The 16,888-nt window shown below is 51.5% G+C and overlaps 1 protein-coding gene across 1 annotated transcript in view; it reads right to left on the minus strand.

Annotated features, from left to right (window-relative positions):
* Nucleotides 1–8,633: 8,633 nt before the first annotated feature.
* HS3ST4 (heparan sulfate-glucosamine 3-sulfotransferase 4) overlaps nucleotides 8,634–16,888 on the minus strand; it is a 56,738-nt gene continuing 48,483 nt past the window's right edge. Inside the window, exon 2 of the mRNA XM_054391129.1 lies at nucleotides 8,634–9,270. Coding sequence (XP_054247104.1) covers nucleotides 8,634–9,270 — 637 coding nt within the window. The remainder of the gene's footprint in view (nucleotides 9,271–16,888) is intronic.

Genomic DNA, 16,888 nt, shown 5'->3' on the forward strand with positions numbered 1-16,888 from the left:
AACCCAAGACCCTGCTGGTCAGGTCCATGGGCACAGCTGGCTCCTGCTGTGAGCAGCCCACGTGCAGCAGAGCCCAGGCCACCAGCATCACTTCCATGTGCAGGAGTCCCATAAAAAAGGAAACACCAACAGGGTTTGGCCAGTGGAAGTAAAAGCTGCAGGTCACAGCCATGGTGACAAACCTTTAAAATGTTACTCAGGGGGACCAATATCTAGGGATTTGTCATCTGAATGGAAAGATTCCCTGAAAAAAGCTGAGCCTGTCAGAGGACTTGCTCTCAGCTGCTTATTCTGCTGAGATGAAATCCTTCAAGAGGGGAGAGCAGATGCCCTCAGTGACCTGTGCATTCCTCACTCTTTTCATCAGCTGCAGCTTCCTCTGTGGGTGTCTTTCTAGGAGAAGGGCAGAAGCCATCCATTAGCTTTCCCTTGTTAAACCAGGGCTGAAGCCCAGCAAGGCTGGGTGCTGTGTGATGTCCCTGGGGAGGGGGAAGGATGCTGGTCCCTGGGGAGGGACATTGGAGTGCCAGCACAGGGCTGGGCTGGTGGTGACCATGGGAGGAGCACAGCTTGGCAGGGTGATGTGAACTGCCCAGGCAGCACTGCTCAGTGTGATTAGGGCTTCCTCAACCCTTGTCTCCTCCTGGAAAGTGTCTCCCTCTGCCACTGCCCTTCACCCATGGCTGTAACTCCATTCTACCTCCACTTTTGAGGGGCTGGAGACCTGGGCAGCACCAGCCCACTGGTGGCACACTGGCCCCACAGACTCTCAAGACAAGCTTTGAAGGATACTTACAGCATTAATGGGTGTATTTATAACTGTTTATCTCTGTCAGTTGGGTGGAAAATTGCCAGCTGTGTCGTTTGCCTTCATTACACAGACAGCTCTCCTGTTAGCCGGATCAGTGCCTTCAGGCAGTGTCAGCACCAGGGAGAAGTTTGTTTCTTCTGTGTGGTGTTTGTGGCACCTGCTTAGAGAGCATGGAGAGCAGTGTCTTGGAGACAAGTCTCTGTACAGGACAGATCTCAGTCCTTGTTGGAGTATAAAATCATCACAGTCATCCACTGCTCTGGATATTAGTCTGGAGGAAGGAAAAGGGAGTGGCAGACCTGAGAGGCTCCTAGATGGGGCTACAGAGCAGCCAATCTTTCTGGGTTGGGCACTGCAGCCCTGAGGAGCAGAACCCTGCCCCTCAAGCTGGTGACCAGGGATGGAGAACATGGCCAGGCACAGGAGGATGGATGGAGTGGCCATCATGGAATAGGGCTGGTGCAGCTGGGGTCAGTTGGCTGGAGCCACCCCTTCACAAGGCCATGATCTGCTGGCATCTAAGAGGCAAGGGACCACCCTGGGGCTGTGTCCTGAGCTCAAATACAGGTTATAGTGCCCACCACTGCCTAAGGGTACAGCATTAATTTACCCTTCTTCAGAGCTGTGAGATCCAAATGAGCACACTACTTCAAGACAGCCACTTCTGTGGCTATTTCCTGGGGCTGATGCCACATGCCACTCAGTGCCACTTTGGAGGCATCAGGAAACCCTCCAGTTGGGACCACCATCCACCAGCTGTGAGAAGTGTTGAGGAAGGTAAGGGGTTCCAGCTGGACAGGGGTCCTGGGAAGCAGACACCCTGTGTGCAGGAGAGGCACCTCAGAGTTGTGCTGATGTCCCTTCCGACACAGAACGAGGGAGAAAGATAAGAACAGCTTAAACAGAAAGAATTTGTCTCCAAATAAAATGGTTTTCCCTCATTTCCCATGATACAGTGAAATTTCTTCACAGCCAGATAGTCAGAGTCAAGTCCATTACACTCCACGCTTTTTGCCTTGAAACATAAATAGCTGCATATCATATAAGTGTTTGTTATGAGGAAATGTGTATGCTGGAAAAAGTTAGACATTAAATCATTATTTCATGCAGAAAGATATTGCTAAAGGGAGAGGATTACTTACTATATTAATTCTGTCCTTCAGCTACCCGTACATCTCCCTGCACATAATGACTCTAGTCACGAAATGTGATGTTGAGCAATCCTGGTTCCTCTCACTTCCCATTTCCTCGGAGACTGCGCAGATGGTCCATGCCCCTCCATGCCCAGCTGCAGCACAGAGGGCATTGGGGCATCTGGACTGTGAGGCAAAGTGCAGGAGGGGTTTGCAGGTGAGCAGACCCACCTCTGAGGATGAGAAGAAGGGAGGGGATGCAGCTCCAGACCCTTTCCTTCCTTCCCCACACAGCTGCTGGGGTACAACAGATGTCAGCCTCCACCTGAGGGGCTCCTCAGCCATGCTGAGGTGATGCCCACCCTGACCATGAGCCAACAAAGGACCTTTTCCCTGCCTATACTGGAGCTAAGCACTGGCCATGCAACTTGTCCTGCAGCATGGTGAGTCAGCAGCAAAGAAATGTGCCTGGGGTCTCTTAGCTGTGCACAGCCTCTGCTGCCCCCCTGCCCAGGCTTCCAGCTTGGTACGAGGCAAAGCCTTGGCCATGGTCCTCTGAGAGTGCTGAAGTCCATGATGCTCCTTTTCTGGGGTGTCTGACATGGATGAGATGTGTCCTACATGTCCTGGAGCAGCCATGGGGCTGGGCATTGCTGGCATGGGGAGCTCTTTCCATTCTTCAAAGCCCCAGCATCTTCCTTCTCTATCATCCCAGAGCACCACCAGGGTAGAGCAGATGTTCCTGATAATCTGCAGGTAAATCCTTCTGATTTGGCAGCTTCTGTGCCTGCATGGAGTGCATATGGGCAAGTGCTCAACTCCTTTGGGCTACTGCATTACGCCTAAAAAATTCCAGAATATCCCTGTTGGTGATATAAAGCAATAGCGAAGAGACCCTCAAATTGCTTCTTCTGATTTCAAGGTTTGCATCTGAAGTTAGAAGAGCTTCTTAAAATGCATCAAGAATTTTCTGATTTTTTTCCCCAGCAAGTAACTAATAGAAGTCACCAACCCCCCAAAATTTAAACCTCCAACACTGAGTGAAAGGCATCAGGAAAGCTGGAGAGGTGAGAGGATTGTTTTGTTTTATGTTTCTGCCTGGCACAACTGGGACACAGCATCCTGTTGGCACAAGGCACAAAAGCCACCACACACAGAGGGATCACAGGAACTCAGGGTAGGGGGCTGGAAAAGGGAGGATTGGGGGGGTTTTGTGCTGATGAAGCTCCTACAGGTCATTGTGAGTTTGTAACCTGACCAGCTAAATAATCCCCATGCTGCTCTTCTCCTGGCTCATGTGTCAGAGGAGGACTCATTATTCCAGCATGTGAGAGCTGACGGCTGGAGCTCCTGCCTGGTGCTCTGGTTTCCTGTAGTTGCTGATCCAGATTCAGAACCCAGTGCTGCACATGGGCTGGGGAAAAGCAGTCAGCAACAGGGTCTTCTATCACCATCTAGTATGTCATCCTTATTCAAAGGGCTCTGCTTGAGACCTGGCATTGGCACATACAGAACATGTTGCATCTTTGCTGGTACCTCTTCAATCTGCTTTGCAAGACATCCTGGAGGATGTGACCTTGGAAGGCAGGTGGAATATCGAACCTGCATAATCAGAGCATCTCCGCATCAGTGGCAGCCTGTTGGGTACAGGGCAGTTAATAAATAATGAGGATGTCAAAGATAACAGCAGGAAAGTGGGAGCAGGGAACAGCTTTGCAGCCAGCTTCCTGACAGCTGCCTGGAAATGTCCAATTACCCGGCACTTGCCTCGGACCAGCCCAGTTCCAGGACTGGGGCTTTTGTGGTGCCAGCACCGGGGCAGCCCACAGCACTGAGGTCACAGCACATGGTCCCCAGGGTGGAGGGAGCAGGTGACTGCTTTGCAGAGCTGAGCATGTCTTCTGGGGAGCAGATCCCTGAAGGGGGCAAAAGGCTCCTGGCTAGAGTGATGGAGAGAGAAAACAGCAGCCAGGAAGAGAGATGCTGGGAGGTCCAACATGAAGGGGTGTGCAGAAGGCCATAATGCCCTGCATGGAGCAGGGGAAGGAGACCCTGCAAGGGACAACTGGAGCAGCTAAATGTGGAACTTACTTCCTCGGAGTTTGCATGAGAGGGACCCATCAGCCCTGCCCTCATGCCAAGGCAGCTCCTTGGGGTCATGGTGCCTGCTCATGCTGGGGGTTGTGTTGAGGGCAGAATTCTATTATGCCACATCTCAAACAGCAGCATTCTGACTACTTCTGAGGTGTAACCGATCTTCTGACCATCTTTGTAAACTTCTGGTAAGAGGGGACTGCTTTCCAAACAGCAAAATGTGCACCAAAAGTGGTCTTGATTTGAATAATAAGTATTCCATCCTTGTTTGGTAAATATACCCAGTGTTAATGGTGCTTAATGGTGCCTGTAATTGGTGTCTAAAGTTATTTAAAAGTAAATTTACTAGAAAATAATTAGCAATTTTATAGTTCACTACTTCCTAATTTTGTTGATAAAAGTTTTTCAGTGTTTTTTATCAGATGACACAATAGGGCCATGTGAAATGGCATTTTTTTCCTTTTTTTTTTTTTTTTTTTCCAAACTAGCAGGAAATTGTGCACACAAAATAAGATGAAAAAAAAATTCTCTCTAATTTCTTTGCCTGGCAGCCAGCCCTTGCTTGCCTTTTATTATCTACTGATTTATCCTCCAGCAACAGCAGCAGCAGCAGCAGCAAGTGAAACTTCCTGGGCATTGTTCAGGGATTTGTTCTTTGTGACCTTGGGAGGTGCACCCCAACCTGTGAGGTTGGTGGGGAAAGCTGTCCCCCACTGCATTGCCAAGCCTGCTGTCCCTCCTCACGGGGACATGGACACATCCTGCTGTTCCCCACTGCAGGACTGCAGTTGAGACAGCTCTGGATCTTGGAGCTAGTGGCTGGTCCCTCCCTAAAGAGGAAAGCAGGGCTTCTGCTCTCCATGGGTCCCTGACCTGATCCCATGCAAGGGATCTCTGGGGATGCTGCCCAACAGGCTGCGAACTCCCCCAGCTGACCCAGATGGTCCTGGTCCTCGTCCTGGTTCTGGTCCCAGTCTAGGTACAGGTCCTGTCTGTGGCATGTGTCTTCTCCTGGCCATTTTGGCACTGGTGGGGCCATGTCCTCCTTGGTGGCTGGACTGGCTGGTGGTGGGTCTTGGTGAGTGCCCACCATGGTTTGGCTGCTCACAGGGTGTTGGTGCTGCTGGGGGGTGTGCAGGAGAAACGGAGCAGAGAAATGCAGCTGCTACAACGTTTTATTGTTTAGTGCTGTGGGTTCAAGTGTTCAGTTCAGGATTTTCATACTCAGGTACAGAGTGACACCGACAGACAGAGACACAGCAATTTGGTTTCAGAAAAAGAAAAAAACAAACCCTAACTCTCCATTTCCAGTCCCTGAACCATGAAGTACCAGCTTTTCCAGAAGAATGAATCACCCAGTCTGTGTATAAAATTAAATATAATTTATGCTTTGCTAATTGAAATCAAATACAAAATTCAATTTCCTGTGTATTCTAATGCTGACATTTAAATAGTTTTATTTAAAAACAAAAAAAAAGTGTAATTAACCTGACTCTCTCTCATCTGGCAGGCCACTGTCTGGCCAGCCAGGAAAGAACCCCTCTGCAAGCCCCTGCTCAAGCTTGGAAGTGGCAGGGCAGAGCTCAGGAAAACAGAACAGCACAAGCCCCCCAGAGCCCTCTGTGCCCCCAGCCCATGCTGGCTGGCACATCCTGCTCCTTGCCAGTGCTACCAAGGGGCTGGTGGCACCTTGGTGGCACCCAGAGGGGTCCCATTCTGCACTGCTGGGGTGGTCACTGTCTGTGGGACAGCAGAGTGGGGCCTCCTCTCCCAGCCAGGTGCTGGAGATGGCACTGGTATAAAAAATAAACCTCTGGAGATATGGCAGAAAGAGCAGGAGTGAGAGCAGAGGCAGGGGGGCGAGGCATGGGCAGGACTAGCTCCATCAACTATGGGGTGGCTCCTCCTGGGGATGGGGCCCTGCTGTGGGAACCCCCTTCTGGATCCCTCCTCCATATCCTCACTCCAGCTGCAGGACTGAGCCCCAGGCATGACCGCACCTGGTGCCACTGCAAGAGGGCTGCTCCTGCCTGGCCCAGCACATGCCATAGCTTCCCCAGAGGGGTGCTTCACTCAGTTGCAATTCTCAGACACACAGGTTTGAATCTTCTGGCCCTCCAGCGAGGGGCATGATGAGAAAAGTGACAGTGGTTTGATGGCAGTTGGAGACCAGAGCTGCTTCCCAGAGAAGCCAGCCTGAGCTGCCCAGAGAGACATGATGGGGCAGGGCTCAGACCAGACCAAGGCTGGGCTTGCAGGGAGACCTGCTGGGTAGGGAAGGAGGTCTCAAGGGCTCTTCCAAGTGCAATGAGACCTTGATCAGGGAAAAGCTGCTCCTGGACAAGCCGTGGATGAAGGTTGACTGTCCAAGCTTTGGCCATGGAGGCAATGCCCAGTACCATGCTGATGGCTGTAACAGCGGTGGTCGCACGCAGTGCCAGCCTGCCAGGTTCTGGCCATGCCATGAGCCAGGACGATATTGCCTCAGATCTGAGCCTCTCCAGCAGAGTCAGACCCACTGGTCCTGCCATCTCCCCCAGCAGGCTCCACTCACAGCTACCGGTGCCAGGGGTGTCATGGCTGCAGCACCGTGGAACAGGCAAAAAACTCTGAATATCCCTGTGGTGAGGGGCCTGGATGAGCCCCTTGTCCTCTGCCTGACTCCTTCATGCAGCTTGCACCAAACTGTGGAACAGCAGCTCTCACTTAGGAGCTGAGCTGACATTTCAGTGAGACACTGGGAAATAATTCCTATTACATACTTCCAATTTTCATGTCATATTTTGGGGGGTTGTGAGTCTGTGAAACCTTGTGTTATGTCAGGAGCTGTATTTTAATCTAATCAGGCTAATAGGAACTAACATGGTGTGAGCAGGGACCTTGCAGCGCCCCTCCAGCATGGCCCACAGTTAACATTTTCCAAATGGCTTCAGTTCTTTTTCATCCAATCCAAGGCACCAGCACCACTTCATGGTGTAACGAACCACACGACAGGCCACGAAACCCAGAGCAGGCTCAGCTTGTTACCCAGCTCAGCACTGATTTCATTTGCTTAGCTGGATCAGCAGGCATTTCTTGCCCCCTTAATCAAAACTGAGTCTCCCACAGCAATCTCACACCACATCTCTACTGCCTTCCAACAGCCAGGGACCTGCCACCCAAAAGGGGATGAGGGACACAGCTGCACTCCACTGGAGCCATCCTTACCATGCATTAAACCAAAGCAGGCAGCCAGTGATGTTTGAGTGCCATTAGAAGTCACCCAAGCAAAGGAAACATTGCAGCAGCAGCAGCAGCTCCATGTTTTCTTTTATTTCCCTCTCTTGCTGGTTTTCTCTGTGTGATGGTGATGAAAACAGAGCAGCTCTGTCAAAGCACTGCTGGTCTGCTCTCCACTGCTTCCAGGGTGCAGCTCCCGGCACCTTGCTGGATGATCCAGTTGGGATATTGGTTTATTCTGCAGTTTCTACCAGGATTTGCAAATGTGGTTGCCTTGGTCATTTCCCCTAGAAAGCACACATACTTGTGGAGAGCCATGCTCACCCTCAGAATTAATTGCTGAGTTGGAATTCTGAAGTAGAGGTGAAGCTGCTCCCCCACTCTGCCAACCTGACAGTCAGCAGCAGGCAACAGAGATCTTATTTTCAAGGTGCAAATGAAGAGCAGTGCCAGGGACCCCAGGGCTCAGTCCTGCCCCAACCCTACACTGGGGCTGTCCCCACACTTCTGCCCTGTGGTGGGCCACCCAGTACCCATCAGGAACACCTGGCTCCAAATCTCAGAGCAGGGCATGGCACAGCCTGGCTGAGAAGAGCTGCACAGGCTCTGCACCGCACCTGGGCAGCTTGGCTGTGCAGTGAGGCCCCAGTGTGCTCTGAGCAGGTGCCTGGGCATGGTCCCAGGAGTGGGGGGGTCTGGGGAGGCCCTGGTTCTGATCTAACTGAGCATCCCAGCAAAGCAGGAATGACTCTCTTCCAAAGGTGGGGATGCACCCATCAGCTGGAGGAGGATCAGGCCCTGGTGTTTTGTGGCACTTGGTAAATAGGAGTTTTAGTGCAACAAGTAATTGAAATGTCTGGTGCAAATGAAGTTCCTGTACATAGTTCCTCTGCAGCATAACTGGCTTTATTCCTTCCACACACAAGTACCAGTGTGCATGTGAATGCATGTGTCCTGAATTCACCAGATCTGATGCTGCTGTTTGGGCAAAACTAAAAGCCAGGGCAGGAGAACTCAGACCTCTGGGTTTGTCCCAGTGCTGCTGGGTTTTGTGAGCCATGCTCCTGCTCAGCTGGATGTGGCAGGAGGTGCTGGTCCTGCCTTCCTGGCTGCGAGCAGCACACTGGCAGCAAAATGTGGACACAAATGCCTCCTTCTCCTCCCAGCCACACCCCTACTCCTCAGCCCATGTGCAGCCTGAGGTGACTTGCCACTAAGGTTCCAGAGCTGGAATCTTGGAGCAGCTTGGGCTGCAACCCTGACAGCGCAAGAGTCTTGCGCTTGCAAGGCTGAGCCTCAGCCCCGAGCGTATTTTGGGTCTATGAGGATGATTCTCATCTCAAAAGAAAAGAGCTTTTTTTCCTGATCTTGTGGTTCTACTTATCACTTTCCTCCTGCTCCCACTGGAAATCCTGGCCTGTCATTTGGTAGAACATGACATTGAAGGGTTTGTAAAACTTCCGCAGTCTGTGGATGACATCTGGGTCTATTTTGGGGTGAGTTCGACCCTTGGACTTGCCCAAGCAGCGGGGAGCACTGCTGTCCTCTGGCTTCTTTAGACAGGGGAATCCCTTGGTTTTATTAAAATAAAAATGTTTCTCTGTCACAATCCTCTTGAGGCCTAAGAAGTCCTGAACTTTGGCCATCTCCCCTGCTGGGTCAGTGATGAGCCTCTCACCACTGACAAAAAGGATTTGGGAGAGGGGGAAGTACTGGAGCCAGTTCTCGAGGTGCAGGGCATAGATCCCGATGCGGATTGCGCTCCAGGAGGCATCAATCAGCCCCAGGGTCCGGTTCTTGAAGGCCAGCACCTCAAAGGTGGGGATCTCTGGCTTCTTGGAGAGCGTCTGCGTGTAGTCAGAGATGGCCCTAGTGACCGGGTTCCTCACCACCACGATCAGCTTTGTGTCCTTGGCCATGGAGTGAATGCGCTTGGGAGCCTCGTTGGTCACAAAGTAGCTGGGGGTCTTCTCCATGGTGATCTGGCCCTCCAGCGTCTTGGGCATCACATTCCTGCACAGAAGCAGAGGAGGGGTGGTTAGCAAGGGGCCAGGCATGGGCAGACACCTTGGCGTCCCTCCTGCCCCAAGCAGGTGCTGGCAGGACATTCGGGAGGAGGGATGCTGCCACACCGCTGTGCCCCAGCGACCAAAGCACTTCTGGCTTTGTGACTTCTCAGCCCAAGCGTTAAATGAGCCTTGGTAGCACACTGCACAACCCTTTCGCCATAGGCATGGTGTAGACAGAAGTTAATTGGCACTAAACCTGCACAATACCTGTCTGCTCAGCAGCCAGCTGCTGCCAGGGGCTCAATTAAGCCCATTCACTTCAGAGCCTTGTAGCAGAGTGGTGCAGTTAGGATTACACAAGACCTTTTTGTTATGATGACATGCTTTTAAATGTCTCAGCTAATAAAACTTAATACAGAATAAGATCCCTTGCTTCTAGTACAATAATTAAATTTATTTACTATCTTGTGTGTAAGAAAGAATGACTTTTCTTTTATCTCTAATTCACATGCTCTGTCAATAATTAATCGCTGCTGGGTTTTGAGCTTCCCGTGCAAGCACTTTTATTAGCCAAAAGGAATTCGCCTGCTGGATAAATTAGCATGGAGCAAGACTTTCCTGGATAGCATATTACCATTTGTAAGGTGGAACTGCAGCCAGATAGCATTTATATCTAAGGAAATGAAGAGGTAAACGCTTGTCCCAGCTGCCCCCAGTTAAAGACTATCATAACAAGCCAGAAGGTGTTAAATGATGTCCCTGCAAGAGCACTACAGCCACTTTCACAGCTCCTCAGCAGCCATATGGAGGGCACTGCCATCAGCCAGGTACCCACCCACCTTCAGCTCCTACATATGCCATGGCCATGGGCAGCCCCAGTCATGCCACTGTGCCCCCTGCCCTGTAGGTCTCCACTCTGGGCCCCTCTGTGTCATCTGCAGCAGAGATGCTAACAAGAATGGTAGAGGTTAGAAGGGACCTCTGGAGATCATTCAGTCCAACCCCCTGCTAAAGCAGGGGCACCCACAGCACCTTGTCACAATGTTTGCATTTTCTCCAGACAAGGAGACTCCACAGCCTCTCTGGGCAGCCTGCTCCAGGGCTCCAGCACCCTCACACCAAAGAAGTTTCTCCTCCTCTTCAGATGGAACCTCCTGAGTTCCAGTTTGTTCCTGTTGTCCCTTGTCCTTTTGCTGGGCACCACTGACAAGAGTCTGGCCCCATCCTCTTGCCCCCCACCCTTTATCTCTTGCTGAGCATTGCTCAGATCCCCTCTGGGGCTGCTCTGCTCCAGGCTCAACAGCCCCAGGGCTCCTAGCCTTTCCTCCTGACAGAGATGCTCCAGGACCTGCAGCATCTTTGAAGCCTTTGTTGAACTCTCTCCAGTAGTTCCCTGTCTCTTTTGGACTGGGAAGCCCAGAACTGGACCCAGTACTCCAGCTGTGGCCTCCCTAGGGCAGAGTAGAGGAGGAGGAGTATGTACTTCAACCCTGCTGGTCAGACTCCATCCAGTCCAGGATGCCGTTGGTCCTCTTGGCTGTGGCAGCACATTGCTGGCTCATGGTTAACATGGCAGCTTCTTAAATGTGTTTTACCAAAATTTTTATTTTAACCTTTTCAAACACCCCTGCCTAGGCACACGCACACAAAGTGTAGTTTGTTTAACCTGTTATTGGCTATTTTGACCCAAAGACAGAGTGCTTGAGGGTGCTGTGTTTGGGAAGGACTGACCAGGTGCCCTGCAGCAGACACAGAGGATGACAATGCTGAGGGCTTGCAGGTTTATCCCTTCACATTGCAACTATTTTTAGTACAAACATATGGTGAGGAACAGTGTCAACAGGCTGCAAATGGTTCTGTGAGAGCACCTTGGCCACTGGCAACCACAATGCTGCTGACGTCAAAGCACCAAGCTCCAGGATGCAGCCATTCCAGGAGCTATGCAGCTGAGCCTGCAAACAGCAGTGGCTGGCAGGGCCCAGCCAACCTGGCCTGAAGAGCTGCCCCTTGTTTGTGTCTGCTAAATCACAGAATCAGAATCACAGAATGTTAGAGGTTGGAAGGGACCTTGAATGATCATCCAGTGCAAGCCCCCTGCCAGAGCAGGATCACCAAGAGCAGGTCACACAGGAACACATCCAGGTGGATTTCGAATGTCTCCAGAGATTCCATGACCTCTCTGGGCAGCCTGTTCCACTGTTTTGTCACCTTCATAGTGACAAAGTTTTCCCTTATGTTCACGTGGAAGCTCCTCTGCTCCAGCTTGCATCACTGCCCCTTGTCCTATCACTGGACATCACTGAGCAGAGCCTGGCTCTGTCCTCCCAACACTGCCCTTCTCATATTTATAAACATGAATGAGGTCACCTCTCAGTCTCCTCCCCTCCAGATAAAGAGCCCCAGCTCCCTGAGCTTTTCCTCGTGCTCAGCTTCTTTATACCTCCCCACAGTCTGGGTGTTTCTTGCTGGTGCAATTCTTTCATTTAGGAGTTGCCAGGTCTCCTATCAAGGTGACAGTGAAAGTGGGATTGGTGCTGCCACAGGGCTGCTCATGCTTCCAGCCTTTTTTGGATGAAGAGGTCAGAGGATCCTGTGGCTCGTCCCCCTTTCCTGCAGTTTTCCTGTTGAGGAATCTCCAGTTGAGTCCTGGCAAAGGGGGTTTTAGGTGAGTAGGGCTGCAGGCCTCCAGCTCACACATTTCAGAGCCAGCACAGTGGTGGCCAGGCTGTGCCAGAGAGCTCATCCCACCAGCATTGTGGCCCACTAGCACTGTGTCCTACCAGAGCTGCCTTCTCAAAGTGGCAGGGTGTCTGCAGCACTGCACACCCATCTTGTCCTGCTCCCAGCCTTTCAATGGTGCCCACACAATAGCAGTGTGGCTGTGTAAAATCCCCTCTTCAATTTTTCTCTTTTAATATATTGCTTAACAAACTTGGAACTGGAATGCTAGAACTTCTGCATGGAAATTAGGTCTCAGCCTTGGTATGACAGTGGGAGGAAGGAATGAAGGGAAGGAGAGTTGGCAGCTGCTGGGGGTTCAGCACTGCTCCATGCAGCTGCTCTCACAGCCCCAGTGCCAACTGCCAGCTTCTGAGGAGGGCATCAATCCACTCCCAGTGAGGACTGGCACTGGAAACCACTCTGGCTATGGCTGGAGGAGGTTTCCATCCCTTTGGGGATGAGCACTGCCCAGACAGCCACAATCCCTGCCCTGAGGAACATCTAGAAGAGGAGTGGGAGCTCCTGAGGAGCAGCAGCAGCCCCAGCTGGGCAGTATCCAGCACCTGGGGTCGTGCCAGAACAGGCAGAGGACACCAGGGAATAAAGGCACTTCCAATCCAGTGCCTCTGCCCAGGGCACTTGCACAACAGGTTTGTATTGAACCATTAATTACCAAAATCAATGTGTTACTCTTCTGTTCCTTGCTCCACAAAACAGTTATTTTATCATCAGCTGCAGCTAGCATCAGTCTGCCCCTCCTATGTAAAGGAGCCAGCTGCAGACACCTTCTGCCCTGCTGCTGGCTGTCTGAGCTAACCCCAGAGCTCCCCCAGTCCCCAGCATCCACCCCAGAGGCACAAGTACAGCCTGCATGCTGCCTAAGAGATCTCCTGCCTGGTTGCTTGTCTTGGATGCCGGTCAGTAATGGAAGACCCTGAAGAAGGACCAAGGGGGTCCTGCTGTGAGATTACTCTGCCCATGCTCCTTTCCTGTTTCCCATCACTGAAGATTTAATCTAATACTCAAGTGGAAAGTTCTGATATGTTTAATATTCCAAGTCTCTGTAGTTAGTGGCAGCTCTAGAGATGGTGACCAGTCCCTCCCATCTTGCTAAATTCTCTGCTCAAAGACATCAAACAGAAACAGGGTCCACAGACTCGTCTCTCTGCTCAGGCAGTGTTCCTTCTCCACTCTGGTTCTGCAGTCACTACTGTCCTGCTCCATGAGGAGGGGAGAATGCACCTCTCCACCTTCTCCCTTTATCCCAATCTTCATTTTACTCCATAGTAAAGCCTAAAAAGGACAGACCAGCTTTGATGCTCCCTTTTCCAGCTCTCCACAGGAATGCTGAAGGTCTCTGCTCATGACAGGCTCTCCCACAATATCCCTTCAAGGCCAGAAGCAGGTTTGGTCTCCAGCTGACAATGGTGGTGAAGCTCTGGGGAGGCTCTGGGGCTGTCCTTACTTCTCCTGCTCCTGTGAGCTGGGATCAGTGCTTTGAGACAAGAGGGACAAATGGGACCATCAGGATGACAGCAAACCCACATCGTGGGCACAACAGGGAACTCCCCTGGTGTCCAGTCACCCTGAGACGTGTGCAGCAGTCCCGCATGCTTGTTTGTGCTTCTCAGAGAGGAGAAGCTGTTTTCCTGTGCAGGTGTCTGAGCAGAAGGAGGCACTAGGCAGGCAGAGTTGGCTGATGTCTGCTCCTCTGAGTCAGACACCTTGGTAGCATGCAGCAGGCTGTCACATGTCAAAACGTAGCAATTATGAGACACTAAAAGCTTTGCTGGACTATGAGCAATGGACTCTCAGACAACAGGACTCAAGGGGACCATTGCTGTCATCTGTTCTGCCCCTAGGTATGGCATAGACCTGCTCTGGCCCACCTGGACACATCTGCTCTACAGTGAAGCTCCAAGGAGTGGGGGACAGGGAGGCCCTGGGAGTTCCCAGGTTGGGGAACACTGCATGGCCACCCAGCACCTTGGCTGCTCCTTGGACTGGTCTGACCACAGCCTCTGGCTTACTAAGGCTTGATAACACATCTTTGTACCTAGGCTCTCCTAGCTGACAATACTGTTCTGCAACAAGCAACTGTGGAGGCTCAGACCCAAAGCTCAGAGAAACTGAGGGCTGGCTGGGTCCCTGCCCCTTGTGCCAATGCTCTGGCTGTGCAGCTGGGTGTTACTGATGGGGTCTGTCCTGTGCTCACTCCCCCCACCAGCATGCCCCCGGAGTGCTGGGATCCATCTGCAGCCCACATCTGTGGGCAGGTACCCAGTGCAGGCACAAGGCTTCATTTGCTCTGTGTTATGAATTGTCTGTGATTTGTGGGGTTTTAGATGACAATGCTCTCAGAGAGATGAAAACGGATCAGGAGTCAAAGTTCTGCTACTCTCCTTCACTGTGCTGCCACCCCTGTTGCTCCTGCTGCTGGCAGGGGCTGGTGACAGCCCAGAGCATGTTCACCTCTCCTTCCTGGCAGTGCCATGTTCTGGAATAGCTCCTTCATGGATAGTTTAGTAAACAAGGATTTTGCTCCCCTCTAGGGCTCTAGGGTCAGGGCAAGATGATTGCCTTGCCTTCAATATTATACTTGCTTAGTTTTTACTTTAAATGATGATCTCAATAAGCTGCTGCTAAAAACCCAAACCAAGCCCAAACCTCAAAGTCTTCTCTCTGCGATGGGGACACTCCAGACCATACACTGGAAGCAAGCTGTAGCAACTGATGTTCAAGTTATAAAGCAAACACACCAGGGGGTTATAAAAGAAGCAAGAACAAAGTGTTAATTACAGCAGCCCCTTCAGATGATGTTATCACAATAAACAGGAGCCAAGATATTGCAGAGCTAATCATCTGAAAGGGTTGCCACATTTAAGGACTGTGTTTAATTCGGTGCACAATAAAGACAAATGGATAGCTGGGCTGGCACTGAAGAGAGACAGCAGGGAAGTGGTGATCAGGCAAAAAGGGGAGGAGAGGCAGGTTCAGCTTTTGCTGTACAGTTTTGAAGATAATGCTGGGAGCTGCAGCCTGTCCTCGAGGCACCCCTGGCCCTGCAGAGCACTGGAACCCTGCAGCTCTGGTATTCACAGGCAGAAATCATAGAGTCAGAGAAAGCTTTGGGTTGGAAAGGACCTTAGAGTTCATCTATTTCCAAGCCCCATGCCATGGCCAGGGACACCTCCCATTAGATTGGTTTTTTCAAAGCCCCATCCAACCTGGCTTTGAACAATTACAGGCTTGGAGCCTCCACAATTTTTCTTGGCAACCTGTTCCAGTGCTTGCCACCTTCATGGAGAAGAATTTCTTCCTCAAGTCTGATCTAATTCCAGCTTCTTTCACTTTGAAGCCATTACCTCTTGTGCTGTCACTCCATGCCTTTGTCAGAAGTCCCTCTCCAGCTCTCCTGGAGCCCTCTTCAAATGCTTTTTCCCAAATTGTGCTTTGCTTCAGAGTGGCATTCAAGGTGCTCCCTTCCCCAGGCAGGCACCTGGACATCCTTGCTGAGCTCCCACCTTGCAAAGGCAGCTGTGAAGGGGTTGGTGCCTGCCAGCCCCAGAAGTCAGCATGTCCTATGGCTCCTGCTGCAGGCAAGAGCTGTTGCCATCTCCACAGCAGAGAGCAATGCACAGCACTGCTGGCTCCTGCTGCTGAGAGTCACAAAGGGTGCTAAAGCCAGGGCAGCCAAGTCTCTGGCACAGCAGGAATGCTCTGTCCAGATTGCATGTGCTGACAGATGTCACCAGCTCCACTTGCTCAGGCAGGTTGCAACCCTGCAGATCGCTCTCCTGTGGTTGCTGCTGCTCAGCAATCAGTGGTGCTGAGCCAGGGCTTTGCTCCTGGGGAGTGCTGCACAGCCTCCTGGACTCACTTTGGCTTTTCTTGCAGCATTTCTTTCCCTTCCAGTGCCAGACTGGTTGGTGAAGTGGCCTTGCCATGCTGCTGACCATGCCTGATGCACTTCTGCATAGCAGCCCAGGAGGTGAAGTGTTGGAATGGGACATGCCTACTTGTGGCTCTGCTGCTGGTCTTCACTCACCTCCTGCCTCCTCTCTGTTTCCATCACTACCCACCCAAAAAGAAGGGTGATGACAAGTCACTGGAAGGAGCTCCACCACCATCCATCACCAGTGGCTCCTCTTGCCCAGCTATGAGGATGGGCTTCATGTCTTTGTGCCTGTTAGCAGCACCATCTCTGTGCTATGCAATGCCAAAATCAAACTCCTATTGCCATCCCTGAGCTTGGATCCAGGAATCACCAGATACGTACCACTGCGTACTTGCTTGGCTTCCGGTCTGTCAGCCCTTCCCTATTCACACCCCAGCAAGGTGACCTGGAGGCTGAGCGTTGCTCTGCCTGCCTCCAAGAGCTGCTCTAGCTTCCACAATCCCCCAGTTGGACAGGGTCCCGCTGTTGTGTCTTCCAGTTTTCTGCTGTGTGCCTAGGAAGGGCCCCTGGGCGCTGCGCCACGATGGGCAGGACAGCTGGCTCTTGGTCCCCTCTGCTTTGTGGCCAGCTTTAAGCCCTCATTGGGAAAATGTGCCGTGGTAATTGTCCTTAACTGCTGACTTCAGACAAGCTCTTTATTTTCAAAGGATACATTTATAAATTGGTGAATTTGCATGTTGCCAAAATCCCCTTGTGCTTTATTTAAATCCAGATTATCTTGTTTATTCCTTCACTCACAGCTGTCATTTATCTCTGTGTAGGCAGCTTGCTCACGATGTTGCAGGTTGCCTGCAATCCCTCTCAAAAGGACTCTTTGTTAACTGCATTTCTATGTTCTCAACAAGAGAAAAAAAAAAAAAAAGAAAGAAAAAAAAGTCCACAGCAACTCCCAAGGCTTGGAGAACCACCGAGAAGGACAGGGCTTTGCTCAACTGCCATGCGA

The sequence above is a fragment of the Indicator indicator genome, chromosome 22 (assembly GCF_027791375.1).
Source record: "Indicator indicator isolate 239-I01 chromosome 22, UM_Iind_1.1, whole genome shotgun sequence".
NCBI classification, from domain to species: Eukaryota; Metazoa; Chordata; class Aves; order Piciformes; family Indicatoridae; genus Indicator; species Indicator indicator.